The sequence below is a fragment of the Corvus cornix genome, chromosome 1A (assembly GCF_000738735.6).
Source record: "Corvus cornix cornix isolate S_Up_H32 chromosome 1A, ASM73873v5, whole genome shotgun sequence".
Taxonomy (NCBI): Eukaryota; Metazoa; Chordata; class Aves; order Passeriformes; family Corvidae; genus Corvus; species Corvus cornix.
In genome coordinates, this window is record NC_047057.1 from 9,153,971 (window position 1) to 9,174,492 (window position 20,522).

The 20,522-nt window shown below is 36.5% G+C and overlaps 1 protein-coding gene across 10 annotated transcripts in view; it reads left to right on the forward strand.

Moving 5' to 3' along the window:
* The window catches only part of CACNA2D1 (calcium voltage-gated channel auxiliary subunit alpha2delta 1), a 365,488-nt gene that overhangs the window by 40,581 nt on the left and 304,385 nt on the right, over positions 1–20,522 (forward strand). For all 10 annotated transcript variants that reach the window (XM_039570182.1, XM_039570172.1, XM_039570173.1 and 7 more), the window contains exon 2: positions 8,554–8,635. In XM_039570182.1, coding sequence (XP_039426116.1) covers positions 8,554–8,635 — 82 coding nt within the window. The remainder of the gene's footprint in view (positions 1–8,553; positions 8,636–20,522) is intronic.

Below are 20,522 nucleotides of genomic sequence, written 5' to 3' on the forward strand. Positions count from 1 at the left end.
GGTGTTGGACTTCTGTCACTACAGCCAAAACCTACATCAGACAATCAGATAAAAATAGAGAAGTGAGTAACTCAGCTCCCTGATGATGCTGTCATTGCCTTAGTTGCACTTGCCTAATATATTCTATGAGAGGCAAAGTACTTTAATACTATTTTTTCCCACTAAAACACCCAAGAAATTTTAGAAAAGACAAACAAACTTGATTTTAATAAGGGTACTGCTTTATACCTCAGTTCCCTGAAAGTCAGTGAGAAACACTGATTGAACATCCATGTGTTGGTAAACTCAAGGGAAGATTTGCTGTTCACTTCCTCAGTAGGTGATGACATAATGAGGTGAGCGTGTGGTCATTTCTTTCAAAGCTTATTTGGCATTCTTGTAAGTATAACTTAAACCAAAATAGCTGTTCAAACGAACTGCATGCTTTAGGGAGATAAATGTACGTGTCTTATTGTTGTAGCCCATCCCATTTATTCAATATGGAGAACAGACAAGTCCAGTCCCTATGTGCAGCTTCTGCATTATATATGTGTGAAAACAAGATTCTTAAGTGGTTAGGGCATAAATTAGGATGAAATACGCACTCAGTTGAATCGGTGTACATACAGGATTATGAATATATTCCTGGTTTGTGGGAATCTCAGTTTTTTCCTTTAATCTCTTCTTTACTGGTATCCAATATTTTAATTTCCTTTTATTTTTTTCTTATGCTAAAATATAATGTTTATTAGTTTGGGGAAGAAGTAATTTTCATTGTAAATTATGGTTAAAGTATGAGTATGGTATGTTAAACATAACAGATAAAGTAATTGTTTGCCTGAAATGTCTTAGCAAAACTGTGCTGTTAAGCACTTTGTAAAATTCCATTACAACTGAGATTTATTTTTCAATCATTTTTTAAAACATTCTTTTCTATTCTCCAAAGGCATTATGCTATTAACAGATTTGCTGTATAATACAGAGCCATCAAAAATAGCAGCTTTTACATCTTAATTTGCATAAGGACCAGCTTCTAATCCAGGTTCCATTGTTACAGTACTGGCATAACTGCAGTGATGTATGTGAGATTCACTTTCAGTCTCCTTCTTATCCCATTGCATGAAAAATTTTAGTGGCGTATCTGTGTTTTTACTGGAGAAATTTAACTTAGACCAGGTTGAATTAAAGATTATCCAGTTACATTGGACACTCTTTAAATACTGGTTATCAGAGGTGGAGCAAAGAGAAGATGAGAGGCATATTACCTGATGTTTTAGGGGATCTCTGGTGGGTGCAAATATACCCAGGTCCCTCCAGCAGTGCCTGCTCCTCCACGAGATCTGTATCCTCAGCCATATGTTAGCCCATTGAAATTTAAAACAAAATGCTTGTAATGTGGTACAGATTTCTTCATTCTGAATTTATATGTCTCAGTCATAAAAATGGTAACTAGATTTGGAAAGTTTGATTGCTTTTCCAGTGCTAAGCAATGAATGGTACTACATGTGTATCTTATTGTAAAAGCCTTTAATGAAACATATCTGAGCTCTACTGGCAGTCATTGGAGCTAAAAATTTGTTATGTCTTCTCTGTTGAACTGTTTTAGCAGTATAATCTTTGATAATTAAAACATAATCATTTTTAAGTAGTCCTTTTACAGCTTATAGCAATTTTGCAGCTGACTGTGTCAGGCTTACATGAAAGATTGAACTTAAATTATTAAATGATATTTTGTGCAACAGTAATTTCCATGAGAGGATATTTTTCATGTTATTTGCTAGGAAGCTTTAGACTGCAAAAGAACAATTTTGGCAACGTAAAGAGAAATATTTGTGAAGCAGAAGCTATAATTATGAACATGTGTAGTTAAGCACCTCTTAGGCACTTGGCTCATATTGAACAAGGTTATAAAATAATAGGACCATGCTCTGATCCTAGCTCTTGAAAGAGGACATCATATTTAAGGAATTACTTGATCACTTCTGCTTAACATCTGGAAGTTTTGAAGAATCTGGTACACAGTTGTTAAAATGTAAAATGAAATTACAGGTGAAGAGATGAAATATGAGGACAAGTTATTTCAGTGGGAGTGAGCAAAAGTCAGTGGGTCCACTCTCTGGGTCTGTTCCCAGATCCATCTGTGAAGCCTTCTGATGGAGGTATTTAGGCAAGGTTTTGTTGGAAGGTGAGAGCAAAACAGCCATTCAAGCTGTGCTCCAAAAGAGATGTTGGGGTGAAGGAGTTGGTTTGGCTTAGAAGTCCTGGGTGAGAATGGAGAAAGGTTTCTGCTTCTCTGGGCACTGGGGCAAAGGCTAAGCAGCTCATGGTGCCATTCACAGTTGACCATTTCCATCCTGTAACCTGCCACTGGGACTCAGTATTGAGAAGCAAATGGTGTGTTAGGACAGAGAAAAGGGTACCTGACAGACCTGCCCTTCATGTGCCATGAACCATTGACTTGCCACTGACTTTCTCAGGTGGTAGAACTTAAGTCTGCTGAGCTGCTGGCCCAATCAAAGGGCTATTCCTTCTCCTTCTGTCTGTATCAGGGCTGCATCTCTGGATTCCTTGTTCCCAATTTATCTGTGATACGAGGGGTGTCCTTGAAAGGGCGTTTGGTAGATCAGTCATTTGTGAATGCTCCTGAGAGCTTGTTCTATGATGACTATGATGGAGATGAGCTATGTTCATATGGAGAAGGAGTGTTTGGGGGAAGAAATGGAAAATTGTTTTACTTTCTGTGACTGGATGGCCTAACTATGTAAATTGAAAGCTTAAACCCCCCAAGTTTGAACATTAAGATGTCTGTTACTAAGATTCAAGTATATCCTGAAAAGTTTTCCATCTGCATTGATATTTATTTTCTGTCTACAGAATGACAGATATGACAGAGAAATTATGTCTTTCTTCCCAAATGTTTCCATTTGAGAAATGTAAAATAACAATTCCAAGCAAGGGTTTTACTGTTTAAAAACAGGAAAGAACAAGAGGGGCCATCTGGCCTTGGCCATTGGGGCTATCTTATCTCTGGAAGGTCCTTGCAGACTACATGGCCAGCAGCTTGTCACATCTGGGAAGATAAGACAGTCAAAGAGGGCAAAGAAACAAAGTACTATTTTTTCTTCTTGCCAACAGAGGAAATATATTTGCCTGGGGAGCATAAGATGCTGAAGATTTCATGCATCCATTTTTATGCACAGAGATCACATAGTTTCCCTGTTTTCCTCACTCAGTGCAGCCAAATGTCATGAATTAATCTTTGCTTTGCTTTTACTACACAAACATTCTTCCAAACATATATACAAAGTTGTGTGATATATCTTTACCAGATAGTTAGCACTTGATATACATTCCTGTATCATTATTGCACTGGAATAAAAGGGGCTCTCAAACACTCACAGAACACACCCCTTTACACTTAAATTTCTGAATCCTTACTTTCCTTTAAAATTGTTATTTACTATCTATAGTACTTATAAGTACCTTCACATAGTGCAGTAGCAAATTTTCAAATAACAGATAAAAGGAGTATTGGAGGACTGTACATCACCTGAGGTGTTCATAACCATAGAAGTCATAGAATGAGTTGAGCCTGTCTTTAGATTATGAAATTAAATCCCCTCTGTGGAATCTAATTGGACTGTTACAAATACTATAGTAAGATCTGGAAAATTCACAAAAGGTTAGATGGACTGTTTTGCCTTCATTTGTTTTTATGTCACATCTAAATTATATAATTTAGATTATATAAATTATATCATTTATTCATTTTCTGGCTATGAAGACAGTAGACATTTAAGAGTTTGATCTGATAACAATGGGATTTTAGTGATCTTTGCATCAGTTTCCCCATATCCAGCCCCTTTCTTTATGTTTTAGAATCAGTGAAATTTTCGGGGCATTATTAAATTTTCTTCAGTATTTCACAAAATCTGCCTTTATTTCTCCTTCAAAAGCCTAGTTGTCTATAAATCTATCCATCTGTCCCTATACCTGAGATGAGTACTGTCAGCTTATAGGTCATGAAAAAAATATAGTGGTATTTAAAATCACTAGTTGTGCAGTGAGAAGTGTAAATGCAGCAACATGGGTAATTTCTGTGTAAAAGGTTAATAATTTTATTGTAACTTCCATTCACATGCCTTCTATAATTACTATAAGAATTTCTATTTGCCCCTTGGTGTTGCCTAAGAGTGACAAAGAATGGTTGTGAATTCTGCTGCTATGATAATTTTGTAGCCTTTCCCCCTTCCTTCACTAACAGCAAATCTTCTAAAAAACATCTAAACCTGAAAGTGAAGGTTTTTTCTGAGCAAAAAAATAAAGTGGGGTTAGCCTGAAAAAATATAGCAAGGTTTACTCTCTCAGTTTCCAAAACCATCTCATTTATCTTAATTTCCTAAACACCACTTTTCAATTTAAATAGGAGCAGGGTGTTTTGGTCTTTTTCCTGCTTGATAATCAGAGAAATATTGACCTATTTTTAAAACACTTCTTCCTCTCACTACTGACATCTTTCATTACTTCTATTGTTGCTATTTTTGTATGCAAGAACGATAAACTTGAGCTGAATGTAATCTTAACTGTAGAGAACTGGATGTGGATCTCCAATGTACCAAGTGACTTCAATTGTCAGAGTTCAGCTTTATCCTTTCCTCTTCAGATTATAAGACGTTATCCAAGCAGAAGTCAGCTAATGGACCTTAAATTAGTGTGAGTGGTCTACAAAGATATGGTATATCATTACATGAATCTACTTTCCTTAAAGTCAGCAGAACTGCATCAGTTTCGTCAGGGGAAAAATGGTTATAGCCAGGATATTCTGCATCGAGGTGTCTTGGTTTCTTTTACCTCTGTAATTTAGCAGTGCTCTGTTCTGCAAGTACAGGTTTAACATTAAAATGGGTTTTAATGAAATTAAAAGAAAGATTTCTTAGTCTAGCACCTGCTGTATTTAGTTCTGCTCGTAGTGTGGCTAGGGGTGTACCTGTGAAAATCGTCTGACTTTAGGAAATATAATTGTCCTGCTTTAAAAAAATGAGAAAAAATATAAGAAAAAGAAGAAAAGAAATCTTCCTGTGCTGTCGAAATAACTGTTTTCCTAGGTTGGCTGATAACATAATGTGGATGGATGGTTCTGTAGTGTTTGGGCTATTTCTTCATCAATCTGATCACAGCCCAGGTGACAGGAGCAGGGTTGTACCTTCTAATCCCCCATAAATGACCTGTGTCTGTCTGTCTTTAATCAGACAGCTCCCTCCATCATTCAGATCACTTGGAAGTTGCTGTGGGAAGGCATGTGCACACTCCTTTTGTCTCATCACTGCTTCATACAGGAACAACCTGTGTGTGAGAAAAGGGGGTTAAAATCATTTGTCCTGCAGAACATAATCACCTTTCAGTAGAACATCCATTGCAATGTTTGTGTCTAACTAATAACGATAAGAACAAACCAGTCTTTTGTAGCTTTCTGTTGGTGTCCTTTGCAGAAAAAAAAATGACTTCTGCTTCTTTAAGTCATGGGAGTTGCCATTTGCTGTGACAGCTTTCCAATTGTTAAATAAACTCTGACCATGAGCAGCTGTCAGACAGATATTGCACTGCAGGCTTCAGTTAAAAGGAGCACCAGACAAGCATTTCAGTGCCTACAGGCCATTATTTTTTTTTTTTTTTAAAGACACACTTAAAAAAACCCCAAAACACAGTGAGATAATGTGAGTCCTTAACTGGGGAAAAAAAAAAAAAAAGTTTTATTTTATATACTCTATGCAATTTCTTAATTGCATAGAGTATATAAAAGTTATAGAATGCATGTCCATTTCTGAAAAAAAAAGCCTATGAGGAGTATGAAATGTCTCAAATGTACACTTTTGTCTGGTGGGAAGGTAGGAAACTGAGATGCAGAAATGCTGTCATTAGATTTTATGAATAATACTAATCATATTCAAATTCTTGTGGGAAGGCAAGAGGAATTACACTGAACTTCCTCAAAGTCATAGAACATCATTTTATCGTTTCTACTTTTGATAGTAATCTAGCACAACACTTCTGATGTTATTTCTTTTTACCATCTGAGCAACTTGAGCTGGTTGAAGATATCCTTGCTCATTGCAGGGGGGATTGGACTGGATGACCTTTAAAGGTCCCTTCCAACCCAAACTATTCTATGATTGCATAATTTTGTGATGATGTTGCACCCTGGTGTATAGGAAAGCAAAAAAAAGGACAGTTTTCACTACAAAAGGTCTCAATGGCTAACACCAGTATGCAAGAATATAATCTTTTAAGGTAAATATATAGTGAGTACATTGGAAGAAGCTTTATTATTTACATTATAGTTACAGCTAGGGAAGGAAATTGTCATTAAGTTTGGAAGAAGGTGGACTTCCTCCTATTCCAGTTTAGAAACTGATACTCTATACCCCTACCTGACTAAAAATAAAGCTGGAGAACTTGGACTAGGAATCAAAGTTGTCCAGAGCTCCACTAGAAGATATGTAGAAGATAGGTTCAGCTCACCTGGCTGAGGAGAGAGTGGGTCAGCCCTGGACATGCCTTTTCCCACTGACTGAAGCAGAAGCCTTGCTCAAACACAACTTAAAACAAAACAAAATCAAACCCAAACTAAAACAAAAACTAGTCATGGTGGCTAACTCCAGAAGGCATGTTGTGGGCTAATTGTGTGGAGGCAGGAGTTCTCGACAATATATAAGAAGTATTTATTGAAAAATCAATATTTTTTCAAGTTAAAGAGAATAAATTATTCATATTTCATTTACAAGTAATAGTATTAATAAGTAATTATTGGTTTTAAGTGCAACTTCTTCCAAAATTTCAAATTTAAGTAACTAACCAGCTAACTAACTGACTAGTTAACTAATATATGTTTTCACCATTCCAGTTTTCTTTAAGAACAGAGAGGAATATATCCAGTAAAAATATAAAGCAGTAGGAAATGGAAAAAGTAAATTTAAAAATCAATCCTCCTTGATTTTTTCTATCAATTCCTTTTAGAAATAACACCCACAATTTTTATAACTGAAATGGAACATAAAAAAACTCAGGGTGTTCAATTATTTATTTTATGCTTTTGAAAACACTTCTGGGTAATGGGTTTCACTTTTTCACCTTTCATATGCCTCATTCTTTCACACAGAAAACCAGAAGCTGTTCAAAAATGTAAAATGATGGCATTTTCTTGTTTGTGCTCGTACTTGTGCTTATGAGTCAATATTCTTTGTACAGATACAAATGATGGTCCTAAATCCATGGTAATTATAATGCACCATGGTTTTGAACAAACTGATTTCTACACAGAACTAAATGTTTATATAATACAGGGCTTTGTGGAGACTTGAACCAGGAAATTAATTTGTTTTATCTCAGTTTTTAGAAAGCAAACTGTAGAAGGGAAGATTTGGGAGCACTACACCAAAAATGGAATCAATTGCTGTAGTCAATGGAAATGTGATTTTCATGTGTGAAGGAAGCATGAGGAAGGGTCCTTTAATAAAAATAGTCAACTTGTAACTCCATAATAGAAGAGGGTGTTCTTTGGAGATATTGGCTGTGGATTAACAGAAAATTTCTTTATTAATGGCCATGCAAAGAAAGAGTAAAATCAGTCTTCCATCTTCTTTCCTAGTCTTCCAAATTTTCCAAAGCAAAAATGGAATCTCCCTTTTTCCTGTCTTTATTAATGAATTAATCTTAGCAGTTATCCCTTGGGTATCAGATTAAGGCTGGGAAAGGGCTAGGATAAATATGTTTATTTGTTCCAAGTTTCAGAGCAGAAAGCTGGCATAATGGCAGGGATAATGTGAGAGATAAGTTGGAGATGAAACTTTCTGGCTAGGCAAAGAACACAAGCTTCTTGTAGCATGGACCTTACTGGGATGAACTTTGACCATGGCTCCTTTCCTGCTGCAGAATGCGACATGGCACAGAAACTGTGTTGGATCCATGCTTTTCCAGAGAGTCAGGTTTACTGGGCACAGGGAGCAGAGCAGGAAAAGCAGCAAATCAGTTGTTCCCTGGTGACAGCAGCCAGGAGCAAACATCTCTTTTCAAAACAGCTCCTGGCCACTGCTGCCTGTTCTGCTGTTGCTTCCTTGAAGGGAGGTTAAAGACCAGAACATTTAGTGTGGTTTTTAAACCTGCTTCCAGCTGGTGTTTTTCTCTGCCTTTACTATCTGTTGGGAGAAGGACCTTGGGGTGCTTGGGAGAGGCATTTCTGGGAGTGAGCTGCAGGGCAGGCATGTTGTCTCGGCTGGTAGTGTACCATCTCTGTTGTGGGGATCTTTGCTGCAGCTTGGCTACATAGACATGATGTTACTCTTGGGTCTACAGCGGGCATGGCTTGGTGGCCACCACAGACAACTTTATGAACAGATTCAGGTCAACAAGGCTGGGTAGAGGATCTATTGAAGAAAAACCTCAAAGACAAGTCTTGTATGTTTTATATTCAATTTTATCTCTTTTATTTTTCCGTTTTCTGTGCTATATGCTTGTATGCCATTTCCACTTGTCAGTGATCTGATTGGATGGCTCTGTTTTCTTTTTTGTTTTCTGCAGGATAAAAGCATGGGTGGATAAGATGCAAGAAGATCTCGTGACGCTCGCACGAACTGCAAGTGGAGTGGACTGGCTTGCTCAAGTAAGATGTGTCCTAGACTGCTGTAACTAGAAAGTGAAGTGAAGGGCTTGCATCTTTTAGGCTTTACAATCATTTCATCCCAACATACGAAAATGATTTTTGGGAATTAAACTCTGCAGTGCTTACTGAGAGGGAAATGAATAACAGATATCCATCAATTCACTCTCAGTGTTGCAGCATTTCCTCATTGATAATATTTAATCAGCTTTGCAGTATCAGACATATGGCTTACCATTGTTGCAACACTTCCACCTGAAGCAAGCACTTTTATGTTCTATGTTTTTCAAATATGGTCTCCAGGAAGCAACCATTCACAGTGGTGGAGAATTCTGCTCTTTATTAACAAGGGAACCTATCTTTCTGATACATATTTCCTGAAATGAGGCGGCTTTTGGTTAGCAGAAATATAGATGAGAATGAAAACTACTTTTATTCAGCTGTTAAAATTTAACATAAAGTTTTTTTTAGAGAAGAATTTACAGGTCTTTCATCGAGATTATTTTTGTGTTATTGTTCTATTTATAGATGGTGACAACACATCTGACATTGCAGAAAAATGAAGGCACAATTTAGAAAATATCAGGATTACACTGCCTGTACAATTTTGTGTGTATACATCACAATCCAGTATACATCCATATGATCATACAGTTCCCTCTCCCTATCCCCGCACAAGTGCTGTGGCTCTTTCTGTGAACTGATGGATGTCTGAGTTGATGTGAGGGAAATTTTGCTGCTACATCAGGAAACTAAGTTATTGTTAGCCAACAAAAGGTGCTGGGGAGCTGAATGTGAAACCTTGAGATTTGGTTTCCAGAAATCATAATCTCCCCAAATGATCTGTGAAATGCACAGAAGAAGTTTCGAAGCCATTAAGAGAGACAAAGAAAAAATCATGTGTGAAATTCTCAGATTTAGCATTGTGCATTAATGTATTCCTTTGACCTTAATGACCCTTTGCCCAGACGTTCACGTCTTGTGTGTATCCTGTCCCAGAAGGACATTTTGTCTTTACTGACTATAAGAGGAGTTTAGAAGATTAGCTCAGATGAGATCATCACTGTCCTATAAAAGGAAGGACTGTGTCACTGCATGTACATGATGAACATAAATGAGGATTGCAGAGTTTATTTTAGTTCTGGCCTTTCCTAATATTTGACTGCTTCATATTGCAACACAATTTAAGGCAGATGCTTTAGATGCACATTTTAATCTTTGAAAGCCCTAAACAAACTGAAAACAAAATCTTGAGATCCTAACACAAATAATCAGATTTGTACAAGCATGGGTTTCCAACACAGAAATGTCTAGCACTTGAGCTTCCTGAGGAAATGTAAGGTTTGGAAGCATGGAACACTGATTGGAGTTTTTGTAGGTGGATTTCACATGTGTCTCCTGACAGAGAACAACAAGACTTGCAAATCATCAGTCTCCAGGTTCTAGTGGGGAGTTTCTGCTACGAGTCCTTTCTGCTTATCTAATTTAGGTGTGATCTGATCAATTCTGCCCTTGCTGTGTCTCTTTTTCCCTACCATTCCTTACCACTGATTCACCATTCAACTTTCTGTTCCTTTCCTGCTGTGTTGCTTGGCTATCTTTCATTTCTTCTCAACTTATGTTTCTGCCTCAGTTCCTTCCTTTGCTGCTTGGCCAGTCTGCCTTTCTATTTTACACTAGTTTCTTGTTTCTATTTTAGGATCTCTCTCCTCAGATTTGTCCAGATCAGCACCTGTCTTTGAACTCTTTTGTTTTTCTTAGCATTTCCAAAACATCCTGTCCAGGTGTGTGTGGCCAGCCTGTCACAATATTCCTTTCTCTTCCACAGGAATTTCTCTTCCCCTGTCTTATTTCTCTCCATCACTAACTCTCAGTCCCAGACCTGTAGTTTTCTTCTGTATGATTTTTCTATTTCTCCTTCCATTCCAGTCTCTTCTCTCCTTATTCTTTTATTTCCATTTTCCTGTCTGTTATCTCTGTTTCCATATCTCAATCTCTTGCCCTTTCTTCTTCATTCAGTTTTCATCTCCTTCTTCTCCCACTGTGTAGACCTGGGAGACCACAGCAAGTCTGATCTTTAAATGCAGAGAAGGTAGGAAATTCCCTAGGAGTGATGGTCTCTGGGTTGGAATATACCCGTGTTCTCAGAAATTTAGCTGATAAAATCTCTTCAGTGATCGGCAGGTCCTTTTCAGGCTAAATTTTTTTTAACCCTAAAGACTAGAATATATCTCTAAATAAAGTGTTGAGGTTTTAATCTATAATAGGCAATAGGAAAATGAGTTGCAGAGGATTTCTAACTTGAACAAAACAAAGAGTTAATGTCTCAACAATTTTGCTATGCCTTCCCATGCAAGGACCACATAGTAAAATAGATAATAAAAAGCCAAGAGATTGATGTTGTCATTCTTTTTTTCCCTGAGGAAAATAATAGTTTATGTAGTTAATATTTGGCAATTTTACAAGCTGCTTAAACAGTCTTATAATGAAAACTGCTGGGTAAACCTGATAATCTGTAGTGCTACCAGCTTTGCCACAGTGACATTCATGTGGATAAAAACAAAAACATGAGTGTGTGAATACTGTAGGTAAGTTTTTTTTGAAAAGCCAGAATTTATGATAGACTTCAAGCAAATAATGTTATCTCAGAGTATCCACAAGATGGTCGATATGTGCTTGTAATCCTAGGATTAGGAGTATGAAAAGGGGATGTTTCCATGTAAAATATCCTAGTATATCAAAGCCATTTGTTTGACCGAAGTTGCACGATGTCTTTCTGTAGACATAAGGTTTTAATTAGCTCTCTTGGCTGCAAGGGAAAACACAAAGCCCGGCAAGGTGTAAACCATGCAGTCTCCCACTCTCTTCTTGTTTACAGGCTATTGTCACTTTCCCATTTCTGAATAACATACTTTTTTTTTTCCTGCTTACTGCCTATTAACATTTAGTCAGATCTCTTCTGAAATGAATCACAGTTTTGGAAAAATGGAGACTAAAAGACATGAAAAATAGCATGACTGCATGCTTGTCACTTTTATTCACAGAACTTGCCTACAGTTGCTCAGGCTTTAAAAATGCTTACAGTCAGATTGCATTTTCAGCTTTTTTTTCTGATTTATTTATTATTCCAGCTCCAGAATGTTTTGGACCAAACCTGTAGTCTTCATGTAAACTTCAAAAAAGAAATAATTTGTTTGGGTTTTCTTCCCCTTGTCTCTCTAAAAGCAGAATGATTAATACAAAAGAAGGAGCAGATTGCTCCTATTATAAAATAGTAAACATGACTTTCTGTCAAAAGCTGTAATAGTCAGATTGGTAGGAGAAATGTCTTCCCTTGTTCTAGGGAAAATTAATTTTCATTTGGCCAAGTGTGAGGTTAAAGCTTTTAGCAAGAACACGTAGCAGAATATAACCATTTCACAGCCTGGTCAACCTTTCCCTGGACTCAGGGGAAGAATTCCCACTGATTCAGCTGAAGTTACAATCTGTGTCTGCTTTGTGTAATTGTGTCTTCTATGAAGATCTCTAAAGTGACCAAGATAGCTCTTAACATAACACAATTAGTACGTTCTCACCTAGAATGTATTACTTCTTCATAAACCAGGGCTTTTGCAATTAGATGCTGTGTGCTGCAAGTTTACGGTGCTCCCATAACTTGCTGAAGGTATCTCAGGGTTCACCAGTGCTGTTTGTGCTTGGGTGTGCCTTGGATATCTGGGGGTCTTTGTGCTCCAGGGAATTACACTACACAGTGGTCTCTTCTGGAGAACTATAAAACATTTTTTTCTGACCATGAGGGAGAGGGATAGGAGCACTGCCTTAATTCTCAATTATTTTGATTTTAGACTGGGAGAGCTTTTGACCTGGAGAATGTAAAACTTAGAGTGTAATATGTACTTAAAAAGGAATAAAAAAATTAAAATATAGATGACCATTAAAGTCAAGTGAGGTATGTGTTTAGGTGGATAGCTGTCCTGTTGAGATCAGTACCTTGGTAAAAGGCTAATTTATTCTGCAGTGTGGACATTGATAACCAGGAAAAACATTTTTTGTGTTTAAGGTGTTTGAATTCAACATGTAATGAATTGCACGGAATCATATTTAAGGAGAGGAATCTCGCCAAAAGAAGATTCACTTTTCTTAGTTAATTGACAATTTTGTTACAGTGATTTGGAATCACAATCTTGTCCTAGTAACTAACCACTCTTTCTCTTGCTTTTGCATATATAATATAGCCATTGTAAACCATTGTAACTCTCATCAATCACAACTTTTGAAAATATCTGTATAGCGAGGATACACAAGAATATATTAATGAATATTCCATGTAGTGTTTAAAAAGACAAAATATTTGGAAGTCTATTAGTTCGTTAGTGATTCCGCCTCTGAAAATATGAATATGTTTATGCTGATGCACATTTCCTATACCTTTTCTCTTGTTAGCAATGATGACAACAATATAATGCTTGTGGTAAGAAAAATTGCAAAAGAGAGGTAAAAAAACCCCAAACCAAAATAAAATTAGGAGTTTTACATTGAGGCTGTGCTTATCCATGGCCTTAACCAGGCAAAGTGGTATAACTGGAGTAGAAGAAACAAGGAGATGGAGAGGCAGGCGAGAGCTGTTCATTGTGATGCCCAAAGGAAATGTGGTGGGATTGTGGTGCCCTGCACAGGTCCAGGAATTGGGCTTGATGATCCTTGTGAGTCTCTTCCAAGTCAGCACATTCTCTGGTGGTTCTGTGATACTCTCTGGGAATGGTCTCAAAATAGTCTTCCAAAAATAGTTTTAAAGCACACATTTAAGTCTTGCTTTTTTGGTCATTACTAGGAGTTTAGGTGAGATCTGGGAGAACTCCAACTTGGATGTAATACCGATGTAATATCCCCATTACAGTAATGCAAAAATTGCTTCAACAAGGCAGGAAGTCAGGATTCAAGATGCCAAAATAATCAGCTGGTTGAAAACTGGAAGAGCTCCACTGACTGCAGTGGATTACACTAATTTACATTTGCTAAGAATCATGACTAACAACATTTAATTTACAAGTCAAGCAGGTAAAAAGTATTAAAAAAAAACAACCAAACAGATTTTTACACAAAAAGCAGAGGCTGTATCTTAACCTTATTGCTGCTGTAGTTGCCCAGCTGATGAAGGTACTGTTTAGTCCTTCCTAAGGATTTTTTTCACCTCCGCAAAGGGAGTGTTTATGAGGAGATGTTGTATGTACAACTTGAGACTTGAAAGCAGGAATACAGGATACACAGGAAAATCTTGTCCAGTGTGCTTCTTTAACTGTCCCTCAGCACAACATAGTATATTCTTTTTAGTGTTATAAGTATTATGTCTAAAAAAACCTACAAAAGAACAAAAGCAGCAACAACAAATAGTCACGTAATTGTCATTTCTACTTAAGAAGGCTCATGTAACTTTGTCTTACCCGTGAACTCTCTGTGCAGTCAGGCATTATGAAGCTGCTCTGGCGTGAATGATATGTAGTTACTATAGAGCAAATAGACTGTTAGAAATAAAAATAAGAAGGAATAGAGACCAGCTTAATAGAATTTTAAAAGACATGTAGCAAAATAAATATGGAGGCTGAGCTCACTAGCTGCATTTCTCAGTAGGCATTTTTTCTTTGAAAAGACAAAAATATATACAAAGTTCAAAGTCACATTCTGGTCTAAAACCAGATACCTCAACACACAGGAAAAAAAGGGGTGAAGAGCCTACTGAACTACAGAATTTATTAATTACATGGTTCCATTTTGATGGAAGTATGCACAACTTCCATTTTTACATAGACCGTTCACAGCAAAGACTCATGGCTAAGCTAATTGACAGCTCGTTTAATCTAATAAACTACAACAAGTATGCTTCTGGTTTCCAGCTCCTAAAATACCTCTAGGGACAGGAGAGACAGAAGGAAGGGAACCCTGCAGTACCCAGAAAGGAAGACCTTGGAGTAGAAAATATGCCTTATAGCAATTCATGAACTTGTCTGTTCCAAACTGATTGAAGAGGATCCTCTTTTACAGAAACACTGCATTAAAAAAATGTGGGTCTCTGGAAAGAGCTTTGATGTGACAAACACACTGGAGCTTCACTATGACTGTTATAGCAAAAAATGCCATCTTGTGCAGTATAACCTTTTAAGGCAACAGATAACTAACGAAGCAGCAGATAGCGAGGCAGTTCCAAGGAACTCTACTCTCTGAATCTGTTTCCTTTTTGATACCTCGCTGCAAAAACAACCCATGCATGATGTTCATAAGGCATGCTGTTATTACAGTTCTAGGAGCTGTAGAGTGAACCCATATAGGCTGACTTGGCCTTTAAATGGAATTCCTAGAGATAAAAATACTGTTTCTTCCTACAAAATAAAAAGAGAGCCAGCTAGGTATGGGTATATGATATGTGGTGATGAGTTCCATTCACAAAATGAGTCCACCAGCAATTGTTAGAAGATTTTTATTTATTTTGTCTTTTGAATGCTGTTTTATAATAATTAGCTCTCCTTAGTGAACAGCCTAGCTGAGGTTCTGTAGGAGCACATTTCATCCCTTTCTCAGTGTGAGGTCTGTGTGCCTAATGCACAGATGGTGCCAGTCTGCTCAAACACTCACATTGGCAGCAGCTTCCCAGGCCACACTTTCAGCTTTCCAGGTCTTGGATCTGTCTTTAGAGTTTAACTGAGATGAGTGACTTGTAAGAGAGACTGGTCTCTGATTTGAACTGCCTTGGAGTAGGGATGTTCAGGAAAGCTTCCTTCAGCCAGAAGGAATTATAACCCAGAGTAATTTTCTGTTGGATTCTACAGATTTTAGCTAAGTTAGTCTTAGAAGCTCTGTTCTAGAAGCTCTACAGACAGAGACACACCACTGACTTAGACTTATAGAGGCTGTCATATAGTGCTTGCCTTGTTCTCTTCATTATCTGTATAGAGGTCTGTGTGAGGGGAGGCTTCAACAGCTTACTTGAAATTCATGTAAAACTTGTATCTGGATGATCTTCCCTGTTGTCATAGGAGCCTGCAATTCCTGCTTAAAAAGGTGATTTGGCAGGCAACTTAGCAGTAAACATTTTCATTCTTACTATTTTTCTCAATGATTAGCATGATATTTATGTGGTTCTTTCTTTACAATCATAAAGGAAATTGAATGAATTAGAAAAGGCTGTATAGAAATTTGAAATTATTTTTTGAAAGCATTAAACATATACATGGAGTTGAAACTTCTATTTATTTTTACCAACTTTATTATTTTATTTATTTATTTATTTTTGAATATTGTATATACCAAGTTGGATTCAGTTTCTATATGCTTTAGCCATAGGCAAAGAATTTTGTACTTTGTGCTATTCTCTGATGAGCTAGCAGATGGACCTAGGGGATATATGGACACATTCCAAAATATGCTACATTCACCCTTGTTAAGGTTGAAGTAGTGCAGAGTTTTATGATTAAGAAAAATATAAAGAATAAAGGAAAGAACTGGATTTTTTAAAAATATAGTTGATTTTAAGAATAACAACCCAAATGAATACATTTGGTTGACATTTCTCAGGAGGTCCTCCGTAAGTCTGAATTTCATTTGAATGTTGTGATTGCCATAGGTTCTTAGGAGTTTGTCACTATTTTGACCCTGGATTTTAAGATACTTCTGACTTATAAAATAATGATTGATTGGTGTGCAGTCCATCCTTCTTTACCCCTGAAAATGGAAAATATAACTAATACCACAACACTTGTAGACACAACTGGTGTAACTGTGAAGCTATTTCCTGTATGTCCTGGGTGTACTCTCCAGTGGTCTAAGAAAGGAAGGCAAGTGTTTAAATGAGCTAAATTTGGGAAATGAGGAAAATTTTCTATTCATTCAAATTGTTTCACTCAGTGAGGTTCACTATGACTGAGCTCAAAAATCAGAAATGTATTGTATTCTTTCTTTTCTCCTTTTGTCTCTTTTTGTTGTCCTCAATGAAACAAAATACTAAGAAAATTCTTTCAAAAACATAAAGCAGAGAAGACTTCTACCCATATAAAACAAAACTATAATTTTATATAATCTTGAAATGAAAATTTAAACAAGTCAACTATTTTGAAGTTGTTGAAGGATTTTATCCTCGTTGGGTCACCACTTTTATATTTGCTGAAAATTCCTTGAGTTCATGCCATATTTATGGGTGGTTCTGGTAGTCTGCAACTGCAGTTTTCCGCAGAAGTGCAGTTTTGTTATGCTGTTTTCTAAGGAAAAGAAGGAGAAAAATTTGAAAACAAGGGAGCAACTCTATTTTATTATTTTTTAAAATTATCTTAGTAATGTGTAATAAAATAGATATCAGAAAGTTTGGCTGAGTGGAGTACATGAGACCAGCCTCTGAAACACTTGCATTCTTTCTAAGCATAAATAGGCTATTGCACACTAGTCATACTTGTCTTTTCCCTCATTCCTAAGGCAAGGACACCAGTCTGCTGTATCTGAGAGGGGTGTGGTGAAGGGAAGGGAGGTCAAGATTACTTTTAGAATGGAATTATGAAGGGGTTGGTACAGTGAAACATGGTTATTTTAGGTATTTATTGAAGAGTCAGAGTCCATTTACCAGAATTATAATAATGTATGAGATGGGTTAGCCTGGTTAGGGACTCCCAAAGTTATTAACAATAACTTTTTTAACAATGCAGTGTTTATAAAGATATGTCCCATTTGGGGTATATCACTGCCACCACTATGTTCTGTGTGCAACCAAATACCAAAGCTGCATGAACTAGAAAGAGAATTCTCCAAACCAAATCCTGTCAAGTTTACACATTGCTGACCAATGTCGAGATATCAGGAAAATAAAATCACTTTTAAAAATGCAAACTGGGAAATCTGAATACTGAAATCTGCAAGTTTTTCTTTGTAATCCAAATGGAAATTAAGAGATTGTCAAAACATAGGGAGCCTCATTTACTATTTGCAGATGACACTCTCTCTCTGCTCCCTTAGCAATAAACTGGCATTTTGAAGCTTTCCTTCTTCCAGCAACCAAAACCAGCTGTAAGTCACTAAGAATAGGTGGCTGCATTAACAAAGCTTGCTCAAACTCAAGGGAAGAGATGGCCTAATATTACCATAGCTTTAATTACTATCTGATGATCTGGATAATCTTTGATCAAAGTACTGTTCTTGATTAATTTATAATGGTCCATTGGCTTTAACAATAATAAATTCTGTCCCATTGGTACTTATATTCAGATGGTTTTTGTAGAAGCTGAGAAAAAATTAAACATTTTCCTTAAAAAAAAAAAATCACTCACTAAGCCCAACAAAACCCCAAACATTAGAGCTAATCAGTTTCCAAGTCCTGTGGTTAATAAAATGACAAAAAACCTGTTTGAGTTCCCTGAGATTTAAAATTACTTTTGGGGAGAGAGTCAGTATATGATAAATTGCATTAAGAGCAGCTGAGGCAGGCCAAAATCTCCTATGAATAAGTGAGTTTGAGATATTAGATAAGTGCCCATCTCCAAATATACCAGAAGTACAGAAGAAATGTGAAGCACTTTCTTCTTATTGTTCTTCTTCTGTTACAAGAAAGATCCACTTGTACTCGTGAATTGGGATTTTTGAGTTCTTACTCAATCTCAGCTAAAACTGAGTTGAAACTGCTCTGAAACCAATGAATGATTTCATCTTGTTATTTAATACTGTATTTCTATAATTAGGAAGCAAAATTGAATACCTTAAAATACATTTTTCCTAACAAAGGGGGATGTAAAATCTGCTTTTCATGTTTGTAAAGTAGCAGAAGTACAAAGCTGAACTCCTGCTTTATCAAGGTTTGAATACAAAGTGGCAATTACAAAAATTACTTCTTAATTTGAAAGTCCTCTGGACTACTCTGTTAATTATCAACAGTCAAAAGGGGCTGATGATTCCTACAAAGTATGCCTGATTGTATGCTTCCCTTTGAGTAGGCACCTGAGTGAGCCCATTGACTCTGGCACTGCTTATCCTCTCTGGTGTTAACTGAGGCATAAGTGTTCCCAGCACCTTGCAGAATTCAGTCTGAGTGTTTTACTTAAGAATGAACTTGCTCTGATAATTTTTTCCCTAACATGCATGTCACTACTATGATATTTCAAGGTTTTTAACACATCAGCTGCCCTGTCACTTGTCATCCCAGACCTTTAGAGCAGTCAGTGATCAGGCAAATGATTCTGAAAAGCAACAGCTACAGTAAACTATTGGGGTGGTTTCTTCCTTTGTGTTGTTGCCATGAATTTCAAGAATGAAGGCATCTGCGAGTTGCTAGGGAGCAGCTGTAATCTTATTTATACATTATGTGGAGCAGAGAGTAAGACATAAAATACTCAGACTGATTTCTTTGAAAATACAGAATGCTTCTTAGACATGAGCATTTTTCTATGTGCTTCACAATTAATTGCTTCTGATTCAAAGAAAAGAAGTGTCTTGTGAGAAAGAAAAATTGTCTGGCATGTATTAGAAATAGGAAGTATTAATATAACTTTGGAAATAGGTTATATTAGTAAGAGGATAGAATTTTCTTACGCTGGGCAGATCATATTGTTTGTGGTTACTAAAAGTTTAAGTTAAAGGAGAATATTTACAATAATAAAAAGTTCACAATAATAGTGTAATAATATAATTAATATATTATAATATAATAAATATAATATATATTAAATAAAATTAGAAAGTGGTAATTTTCTTTTTTCTGACTTTTCCTGCTCCCAAGATCTTATCATGTGTTTGGATGTCTGTCAAATGACCTCTTCTCTCCGCTTTTCTCTCACAAATGAGATCATGACATTGATAAAAACAAAAACTAAAATTAGTAAATATATGTGTGTTATTAGTTGCTATTTTGTTAGCTAAACAAAGTTATTAAAACAAACTTTGATTCTGTGAAACATAGAATATTATTAATAAAATTATAATTTCATCGATTTTTTTTTTTAATTTTAACATTACCCAAAATTTCAGTATGAAATGAATTTTTTTTCATCTGAGGACCAAGTTGAAATGGAGCTGATGGCACAGGGTACAGGCAGAGATTCCTGGTGAGGCAGGTCTTGATCATTGAGGCCTGGTAGTGCCACAAGTGATAAAAAGCAAGAGATTGGATGGACCAGGGGACATTGGCTATGGGAGGCCCTTTCCAGAAGTGGGGAGTGGGCAGAAAGAGAATACTTTACTAAACCTTTATTTAAGTTTCACTCTATTCAGAAGGATTCTTAAAATTTATTAAATAATTTAATTAATTTAGTACACAATCTTGTAAAACCTAGGTCAAGATTTCGGAAGTACTCGTAGTAGTTTGGTGTGGTTTCTTTCAGAAAAGATGGAGGAGAACCCACCACAAAGTTTTGCTTGATTTTACTGCAAGCTCAGCACTATCTTTGTAGTAGTAGTTTTTGCCATCATGGTAGTCTCCAGCTGGTCTAGACTGATGATAAAGCATTTGGTGATAAAGCATTGATTGTTGACAGAGGTGTCTCAGCCTAGCTGAATTAAGTGGTCTTGAAAGGAGTATTGAAATAATAAAAATGTCCATAGATTTACCTTGTAAAGATAAGTATTACTGGAATTGTTGAGCTATTTTATTTCTCTTTTCCAAAGCAGGAAAAAATTACAGTGATTTTGGTTAACTTTTGAAATTCTGGGTTTCAGCTTCTGAAGATACTGGCTGGTATGATTTCTATGTCCATGGAAGTATTTGGTGATGGAAATGAGATTGGCATGTTCATGTCCTATGTTTGGGCCCTCAGTCAAGTTACCACTGCCTGAAGGAAAGGCTCTGTTGGTTTTTTTTAAACTGGGAGAATGACACATTCAAAGCAAACAAACAAACAAAGAGGCAAAGGAGTTCTACTGCAGTTGA